The sequence below is a fragment of the Melozone crissalis genome, unplaced genomic scaffold (genome assembly GCF_028551555.1).
Source record: "Melozone crissalis strain CALT ecotype California unplaced genomic scaffold, PUWL_Pcris_2 ptg000005l_1, whole genome shotgun sequence".
Lineage (NCBI taxonomy): Eukaryota > Metazoa > Chordata > Aves > Passeriformes > Passerellidae > Melozone > Melozone crissalis.
The window spans coordinates 57729834-57740088 of NW_026535783.1; the positions used below are offsets into that span (position 1 = coordinate 57729834).

Here is a 10255-nt window from a genome sequence, read left to right on the forward strand (position 1 = left end):
TTCAGCACATTTACCAGGACAAGATGGTTTACTGTTGTACCTGAACGTGCTGGAACTTAACCACACACTGAAAAGACAAATCTTACAATACAGTAGCACTGTTCTGCTTACCATACATATGCTTAACTTTTCATAAAAGAGCTAATCTATACTTCAGAGTTTTCAATATAAATAAGAATTTCAAGATCAAGTATAACTTGTGGGTTAACAAGTGAGTTTAGAAAAATGAACAGTAAGCAGTTTCATTAGTTTACTACTATAGTTTACCATAGTTCATAGCTTCAATAGTTTACCACCATACCAAGCTTGGTTAAAGACACTATTTTTCTGAGAACTGCCACTTTTCACAAAGGTTTGTGACATTATTAGTAAACTGTATCCCAAAGAGCAATAGCCAAGGAAACTTACTGTCACTGTTTTATTTGCAACAGACAGTAAACATTTGAATGAGATGTCATCAAGGCCTTTTTCAAGGACATGTCAGAGGGCAATGTTCAGATCAAACCTTTCCAACAATATTTTTTTCTTCAGAAAGGGAAGTCCATCTTCTACTGTAGAAAAGAGACAGGATTTGCAGGACAGTCTAGGAGTCTGCAAATCCTGACTTCTTTCCATTTGTGGAATAAAAAAGCCCCTCAGACTCAGAAATTCTTTTTGGCTAAAATAATGAGCATTTCTCAGGTACAGGGAACACTTGGCATTGTTTTATATTATACTCTGTACTTTCTAAGCCCTTTTCCTATATTTTCCATTTCTAAGAGAGTCAACTTGGACCCATTGGGCTTTGAAGTATCTATACAACAAAAAAGCATTCTCTTTCAGGATTGAATCCTTTGCTACCAGCAACATAGCAGAAATGAGTGACAACAGTAACCACATTGAACAGAGGATGCTGGCATGCAGCATAAGCCAAAGGCAATGAGCAGGCACAAATCTCCCAGGTCGAACACTTTGCCAGCCCACACCTTTCCTCACTCCGCTTCACCAGTGTATCAGTATATGCTAGTTTACAATGCTGAATTACATACTTACATAAAAACACCTTATAACTTTGAAAAGATGGAAGACATCTTAGCTTAATCGCAAATATTTATTATTTTATTGTGCCCACTCACCACAAAAAAGGGCACTCAGTTTGCATGGTAATCTTCACAGTGAGAGACACCAAGCAGATCCAACTTTTCCATATTGGTTTGGCATAAGGCATTTCTAAAAGGACAACATTGAAGGCCACCTACATTGCTCCCTGCCAAAACTCTGCCTGGCTTCAGGTGTCTCATTTTATACCTTCTTGTCCACAAGCTGGAGGGGAGTGAAGCGGGAAGCTTCTTCTCCCTCTTCTTGTACTACTGGCTTAAAGCAAACGCAGAACAATCTGCATGCCCTTAAGATCTCTCTTCCATGTACTCCTGCCCTTCCTCCCAAGAGCCTCTGGGAAGGGTAAGAAACATGCAGTTGCAACTCAGTAAATTCTTCTCCAGGGAACAAACTCTAACTTTTAGTTAATTTTAGGAAGATGTTTGAGGAAGTGTGTAAACAAAGCTGTGTGGAGCAGAACGTACGAGGCCACCAGTCCAAGCCCTAACCTTGGAGGTTCAAAGAGAAAGCAAGTGATCCTGGTTACTGTGACCCTGCCAGAAACCAGGACCCACCCCCGGCAGGCAGATACTGAAAAACTCGGCTGCATTTAGTGGGCATTTTAGAAATAGTTTCCACACCGTGGAAAACCTAATAAAAACCCCAAAGCCCTTGCACTTTCTACAGGCTGGGACATTCGATTTGCCTGCAGAGATCAGAAGACCTACTGTAATAAGCTGTTCATTACAAATCAATGAAGAACTTACAGTTAAAAACCCCAAAAATCAATGGTAATTCTATCTTTACAGGAGAAGCCATTTTGTGGATCAATATAGAGGAATTACTGAAATATCTTTTTAAAAATGAACTTATGTATATTAGTACAGTTTTAAGAATAACTTCATCCAGCTCCACACAATTAAAAACTAACTCTTCACTATTCCATTTCAAGTATGAACTGTGAAAGAACTTTACTCAACTACAGAAGCCACTTCCTGTGTTTTATTTATATGAATAATCTAACAAAATAATAGGCAAAACAGGTCCTTAATATGAAAGTTAAGTTATCCCAAGTTTTTAAGAATACATTAACACTGTCTCAGTAAGCTTCCATGCTAACCAAAACTGCAATTATTTCTTACATAAAGCCAAGAAATCTGTAATCCTGTAGCCTACAGTTCTGTAGAGGCATTTCCTTTAGTGAAATAACAAACATCTCAGATCTTTACTTATGGAAAGATTTAAGACACTAACTATAGATGCAATGCTAAAGTTAAAACCCTCAATCAGAGAAAAAAGATTTAAAAGACTATTAATATCAGACCTTGCAACTCCACCATCTAAACCCATGAAAGAAGAAACCAAAAAATAAACAAAAAAAAAAGATAAGCAGAAAAACTGTCACTGACTACACAAGAATTTTCAAACTATATATTCAGCAACCAGAAATTAAAAGTACAGTCATAATTCGAAGCAATAGCAATACTGTCTCAGCCATGGTGGTAAACAAACAGCAGCCTGCTAGAGTGTCATAATCTGACAAGCTCAATAAACTGTATGTGAGCTGCAAGCTTCACCACACTTTTGACAGACACTTACATTTCTGTATACATCTCCAAAGGCAGAGCACCTACATATTATCTGAAGGCAAAATATCATCCACTGACCTTAGAAGCCTCCATTTTAAAGAATACTAAGAATTACTAAAATTATATTGTGCAGACATTTTATTGCAATGGAATGGGAGGTAATATAAACACTTTGTATTAAAAAAAAACCTTAACTGTTTCTCAGTTTGTTATGACAAATTAGGGTTAGGGGTTTTTTTCCCCTTCAGCATTTTACATATTTAGCTCAAGCTCTTTCAGCATCCAAAAGGAAAAGTCCTGGAGACAGAAACATGATGGTTATATATTCAAAAATCATCAGGCTTCAAGATGGTATTTCAGAGAAATAACTACTGAAATGAAACACATATATGGACACCCTTGAGGGTGAACTGCCTGCTCCCAAAAGTACCTGACCGTCACTGCTGAGAGCTGAGTAAGAACTCATTTCAGTTTGCTCAAAAGCAAGATGACTGGAGGCTCAAGAAGAGGATGGGGGAGAGCTCAGAAAACAAGATGTCAGATGTGGCCAGATGTCAGTGAGGTGAAGCAAATGCAACCCACTTCTCAGCACTCTATTTCCACCTTCCATAGTGACCCTGGACAAGGAGCTGCAGTACCAAGAGCAGGGTGGGAAATACTAGGAAAGAACTGAAGTTGTCCAGCATAATAATCACATTAGCAGTCATTTCATTACTAATTTGAATACTAGGACAAGAGAAATGAGAGCAGACAGTATTATGCTGTATTTCCACAAATGATTTGAATAGTTTACACTTCATGGACACAATGAAATATATGGAGACACTGTGAAACAAAGGTAGATGGTCCTGAATTAGAGTTTAATCTCACAAATAGGAATACTCCATGACATTTTAAGTTTAAAGAAAAAACCCCACTTTCTGCAAACATCTTAAATTATTTAATCATCACATGCTGAACACTACTAAAAAAAAAAAACCCAAAAACTGGACATTAACAAGCCAAAAAAGAGAGGGACTGATGCCTCTATCACCTTTTATTATGACAATTTAAAAACTATTTCATCCATTTCCAGACAGAACGTAAATAATTTCCAATTTCAAGTTGCTCTTAGATAGCAAGTAAATAGAGCTGCTGTGTTTTCAGGACATTTTACAGCCAAAAGTCAACAAAACTGATCTTCTAAAAGCACACCAACAAACAAACTGCAACAAAATAAAGCAAACAAACCCCCAAAACTCAACAAAAACAAAACCCCCAAATCCTACAGTCCAAGAAACAGACCAAAAAAAAAGAAACCAACCAAAAAAACCCACAACCCCTCCCCCCACCAGCAACAAACCAAACCAAAACCCCCTCAAAACTCCAAACATACAGGAAAAAAATAGTCAAGACACTTCAGCACCAACCAGAACACTCCAGTTCTACTTGTGCAGCGTGAGACTGGAAAGCGGAAGCAACCCTGCAGGCAATACACTCAGCCTTCGGGTAAAGATAAAAAGGGAGGGTAGCAACAGAAAGCAGCTCTCCACTTAACCACGTTCTCCTAGTCATACAGAGACAAGTAATGAAGCCCTTTAAAAGGCTTTTGGCCACTCTGCCTTAAGAAAAAGAATGAACTGTAATTCTAGAGCTTTAAGTGAGCGCACAGCAGATAAAAAGTAAATTAAGATGACCCTCGGGTCTCTGCAGAGAATCCTCTGAGAACACTCAGATTAGCCTCAGAAACTCAGAACTCAAACCAGATCCATCCTCTTATCACCACTTCTGCTGAAAACTAGCTTTACAAGTTTGTTTAAAAAACAGCTACATGGCAACGTATAATTTGTATTTTAAACAAGCTTAAGCTAAGTTTCACCAACACTGGAAGCCAGTGAAAGCCAACAGAAGTATTCCCATAGTCATTACACCCCCAGATGCCTGTTTCTACTCCTGCCTCATGCCTCCCTGCAGCAGCATAAATCTCTGCACAGCTGCACCATTACTTTTGAAAGCGCTAGTACACTAAAAGGTCTTGTGAAGTTCAAATCCATCATACAGAAGGAAAAACTGGTATTCAAATCTTGTGCTCTACATGTTCAGCCTTTGGGTAAGATACAACTGCACACGTCTACACACAGGTATTGCACTGAGCAGACTTAGACTCCACTGAGTGACAGTAGAGACTGAACCTTTAGTATCACTAAATCCAATGAGACAGAAAGCTCCAGATTAGTTAGTTACAATCTATTTACTTTGCACAGGAACAAAGAAACTGCCATACCCGATCAGACCATTTAAGCAGAACTCTACCACTTGCAATAACTAAGAGTGATAAAAATCAGACATGGGAGAGGGTGACCCTCTTCCAAAAGTACTCCCAAGCCACAGAGCACAGAAGAGGTAGAAAGGCAATCTTCTCTCCCCACAGTATCCGCTCAAACTGGAAGCAGAAAATTTGGTAGCTTATTTACATAGATGGTTACAAACATCAAGAATTAGAGACTTGGATAAAATACATAATTATATTTTACCTTATCTGGGAATAGCCAAGATCAATAATAAGATATTTCTTTTTTTTTACCTTAGCTACATTCTGAGAAGAACAGAAAAAGTTTGCATTTCAATGACAAATCCTTGGCCATGCTGTGCGATCACTGTAGATGCTCTCCTGTTCTCACTACAACTCCCAGTGCGCTGTTAGAAGCATTCATGTCCTCCTTTGAAAGTCAAAGGTGCTACAAATTGATAAACATGGCTGAAACTGATGAGCTTTTACTAGCACACTTGTACATACAGACAAAACTTCAGTTTTACAGTGTGACTTTGGTGCCTCTAGCATGCGTCAAACGGCAACTGCAGAAAAATACACTATAAACATCTACAAGGGGAGTCTTGCAGCTGACTAGCGTATCTAGCACACGCCTTTTCAAACACCTAATTTTCATGGAAGTCACAGAGCATGTGGTTATAGCACACAGATGAACTGCACCATTTATTTCCTTTCATTTTTATAAAAACATGATTGCAGCAATATAAACTAATGCTGTACTTGAGGAAGTAATAAGGCATCTACACCAATTTCAGATACAAACATCACTTTAAGGTCTGGATGTTTTAAAAGCATATTGTTAAGCTCAAAGAGAAGGAAGTGCATTTTATCTCCATGGATTTCCCTTATGCGACAAGAAATCATACTACAGTTATCAATGAATTCACTATTTGGCTCTTGTTATGAACAAAAACAATATACCAACAGTAAACAACATATATGGGATAAAAGATTTGAAGTGCTTTATCATGTTGAAGCTGCAATTCCTACGAAAACAGCTCCCTTCTTCTCTTGCAGTGATATAAGACAGCTTAGACCCTTCACTGCTTTTAGTGAAAATATTCACTCTACTGCCTGACATGCAGAATGCTTGGGAGCTTGAAGGAAAAAGGTAATATTTACATCTATAATTCAACAGCAGTCAGTTTCCCTTCTCAGGTTCATTTTGAGACTCAAGAAGTTCTTCCAGCATAAACAGAAACAGAGAATCTATTTAAAAGGAATTAACTGTAATACCAAAGAGACTGATAGGGGGACTTTGGAGCAAGCATATCTTCTAACTCATAGTAGATCCTTATAGGAAAGTACAACTAACTGCATTCAAAGCCTGCCCGATAAAACATTCTTTAAATTATGCCTTTAAGTTTGCGTCTTAATAAATATCAGGGCAACAGCTGCCCAGGCAAATTTAATGTGCATTACTCACATATTTATATGTGAGTAATACACATTTAATATATAAATATATAATATTTATATGTTACTCACATATAAATTAGGCTCTCTCCTCCAGCTGAAAAAAGTCAATATTAAAATGAGGACAGATAGATGTTTTGAATTTTTTAAGCAGCTTGATAAAGTACTACTTGGTCTAATATCTGTTTATTGGTAATACAGCACACAGAATTACTGAGATACTCTACCCATAAATGAGCATTTATGGGTATTTCTGAAGGACAATCATTGTTAAAATTGTCATGTATTTTCAACTGCCCTTATAATAAACTCAAAGCAGACTCACTGAAATACTTAAGAGAAAAGCTTTTGGCATTCAGTGTTTTCTAGGATTTGTTAACATTCCTAGTAAAATAGCACAAAGCGCTTACAAGTATTTTAACGTGTATACACTCTCAACACACTGACTTGGCAAAATGCAGGTACCTAAAAGTAATCAAAATTGCCCATGTGAAAAGGAAAAATTTTCCACAGCTGCTTTGTCATTGCTGCTGTGGGACTAACCAGCCAGGATGGACGCAGCGTTTCACCACTGATGCGACATACATTGACCTTCCTGCACCTCCAACGTTGAGTCTGACTCCCACTTGCTATCACCATGAGACTCAGCCTCTTCAAACATATTCTGATATTCTTTTTTTTTTTCTTGAAAGCCATGAAACTTGATACATTATTAATGCATTACAATATGCAGTACATTACAATATCATGACTTTATAAAAACAAGGATGGTGCTAAGAGTTTATAAAAAGACAAGGCACTCACTAAAATGTGTACATCATTACCGTTCCCCAAAACATTTACTATTTCCTGCTAATCCTTCTGTAAGTACAGAGCCATTTCTTATCTGCACAACCACACCACAACAAGTATTTTCCACTGCCCTAGGAACAGGCCAAAATCCATCTGAATTGCTGAGAATACATATAAACAGGACATTGGTCTAGAAAACTGTTCTTATTACAGTACTCCTGTGGTAATTCAACCTTCAAAAAAATACTCCTGAGGTTTGACTGACAGAAGACACAACTAAAAGAACACACAAGCCATACCTCCAAACAGGAATTATATTTTTATGAGGTTTAAATGATGAGGCAAACTATAAGGCATCATTAAAATAGGTCCCTGGATGTTAATATTAAGTTCTTAAACTACAGAGTACACACCAGATAAAACCTTACAAGAGATACAGGTGAAATTGTCATCTTCACATCAAAATTACCGGGTCGTACTGCAGTGTCTACACACACGTACACCAGTAAGACCCAGCGAGTACACGTTAAAGCTGAAATGTGTTCTAAAGTACTTAAACTGCTTCACTGCGGGCATAAGTTCGTTTCAACATGAATAGCTGCATACAAGTTAAACAGGCAAAATAGTGGCAGATCACAAGAAAGTGGACTTATCAATTAATACATATAGAAGGCAAATATAGGCTGCAAACACCAGGGCACTGAACACAACCACTGCAATTTTTCACCTGGACTAAGCCACGACCTTACTTTCTCCTAGAAAAACAGCGAGAATATTTATGCTTCAAAGTCTTTCCTCTTCTTACTAAAAGAAATCAGTTCTGCATTATCGCGAAGCTGCAAACTAGAATCTGACTTCGGAGAAGTCGAGGGGAGGGGGGAAGGGGAAAATAGAGACATAATAAAGTCGATTACTCAGTTTTGCAGCAAAGTGCTCGGGCAGCGCCCGGGGAGCCCGCAGAGCAGGCGCCCAGCCGCCGCCCGCAGCCCGGCCCCGGCCGCGGCCCCGCGGGCAGCTCCGCGCTCGCTCGCCCCGCGCCCCAATGGCTGCTGACACATCCGGCCCCGGCCCCGCCACCGCCCCGAGCTCACACTTCAAAGCCTTTCGGGACTCCGGCCGAAGTCAAGCACAAACGCACCCCGCAGCCAGACGGGCCGCCCCCCGCGGCTCGGCTCGGCTCCCGCGCAGCCCCGCACCGCTGACAGCTGAGGCCGGCGGGGCAGCCCGGCCCGGCCCGGCCGTGCCCCTCCCTCAGCCCCGGACCAGGTGCCCCGCGGGAAGGCGCGCCCCAGCGCTGCGCTCCGCGGCTGCTCCGCCGCCCCCGCATCCGCTACCGGCCCGCGGCCAGGGGGGAACGGGGCGGCGGAGCCCGCCCGGAGCCCCGTCCGCGGGAACAGCCCCGATGCCGCTGCTGTCACGCAGCGCCCGCCGGGACTGACCCTTGCCCGCCCCTCCAGCCGTAGGCGCCCCTCACCTCGCGGCGGGGGATGGCTCCATCCTCCGCTCCGCGGCGGGGTCCGTCCCCGCCGGGCTCCCCGCCGGCAGCGGCTCCAGGAGTTCGGCGCAGCGGCTGGGGGAGGCAGCCGGGCTGGCGGGGCTGGAGCGCGGCGGCCCGGGCAGGTAGTGGAGCAGCAGCGTCTCGGGGGGCTCCGGCGAGGAGGAGGAGGAAGAGGAGGAGGCGGCTGGGGCGGCGGCGAGGAAGAGGGGCGCCTCCGGCAGTCGGTCCAGCTCCACGCTCCGCACTTTGCGCAGCTGCTTCCGTCTCCAGTCAGAGCGCTGTTCTCGGCTGCCGCCGCCCGCCTCCCGCAAGAGCCCCCCGCCGCTCCCGGCGACGCTCCCCGCCACCACGCCGCCTTTCAGGCTCCCGCAGGCGGCGGCGGCGGCCGCCTCCGCGCCGCCGCCCGAGGATAATCCCGATGACGAGGCGCGATCCCCCGCCGCCGCCGCCATTTTCTCTGTTGGGTCACATCGGGCTCCCGAGCACCGGGGGCCGCCGGCGGACAGCGCGCTGCGCAAACAGCGCCGCCTGCGCAAACGGCGTAGGGCGGGGGCGGACGGCGGGCGCGGATTGGCGGCGGCGGGCGCCGGGGGCGGGGCCGCGCCCGTAGGTGCCGCGGAGCCGCGCCCCGCCCGCCCCCGCGCAGGTGTCGGGGTGGGGCGGGAGCCGCGCCTGCCGCCGCCGCCGCCGCTGCTGCTCCGCGGGGCCGAGGCCGGGGCCGGGGCGGGGGCCGGGACTGCGGCCGGGACTGGAGCCGGACGGGGTCCGTCCGTGCGTGCGGCCAGGCCGAGCCCGGGAGCCGGTGGAGGCGCCAAGCGCGGCCCCGCCCCCACGCGGCCCTCCCCACGTGTGGAAGAGCTGCGGGGGCTCCGGTGGCCCAGGGGCGGGTACGGCCGGCACGGCCGGCCGGGCGGGCGGGCCGGGCTCCCCCGTGCGGGGCGCGGAGGAGCCTTTCCCGGATCTCGGAGCGCTCCCGCTCGCACCCCCTTAATGTGAGCCTCTCCCGTCCCCAGCATTGCCCTGGCAGCCGGCGAGCGGCCGGGAGGAGCGGAGCGCCCGCGGTGCCTCGCTGCGTGCGGCCGAGGAATCGCCTCTCCGGTGTGCCCCTGCTCACCTGGTCGTCCCTCTCTGGAGTCAGTAGGAAATTAAATGCACATCCTCGCTCGCAGCCTCCGCGCGTCCTTCGCCGGGCTGCCCTCAGTGGGCCGGCGCCGCTGCCCCCATGCTCAGGTCCTCCTTCTCCGTGTCTGCAAACGACGGAGAAGCGTTAATGTCCCGGAGCGCGCCCGCCTCCATGTGTGCGCAGGAATGCACATGCAGATGGGCTATACCCTGCCACGCACACCTACCGCTGCGGCTGTTTCCTGAGAGACTGCGAGACAGAAGAAAGGCAGGAGACATCACATGACCGAACCTTGGGAGGTTCAAGTAAATTTTCTACTTGTCGGGATTTTCGCTCGACCGCATTGGGGTGGTTTTGCTTTTTGATCTGAGATGAGAAAACGAAAACCGAATATTGCTGTGCATACAAGGTTGTTTTCAAAATGGTGTGGTTTTTATTGTGTGACTTTA

General features: G+C 45.4%; 1 protein-coding gene across 2 annotated transcripts in view; it reads right to left on the bottom strand.

Moving 5' to 3' along the window:
* MAP3K1 (mitogen-activated protein kinase kinase kinase 1) overlaps window positions 1-9900 on the bottom strand; it is a 58239-nt gene extending 48339 nt beyond the window's left edge. The window contains exon 1 of one of the 2 annotated variants that reach the window (XM_054286899.1): window positions 9798-9900. Coding sequence is in view for 1 of the 2 variants with exons in the window: in XM_054286907.1 (XP_054142882.1) it covers window positions 8660-9135 (476 nt within the window). In the remaining variant the exon portion in view is untranslated. Of the gene's footprint in view, window positions 1-8659; window positions 9157-9797 lie in introns of those variants that run through there. The other variant, XM_054286907.1, reaches the window with a different exon arrangement.
* Between the last annotated feature and the right edge of the window lie 355 nt (window positions 9901-10255).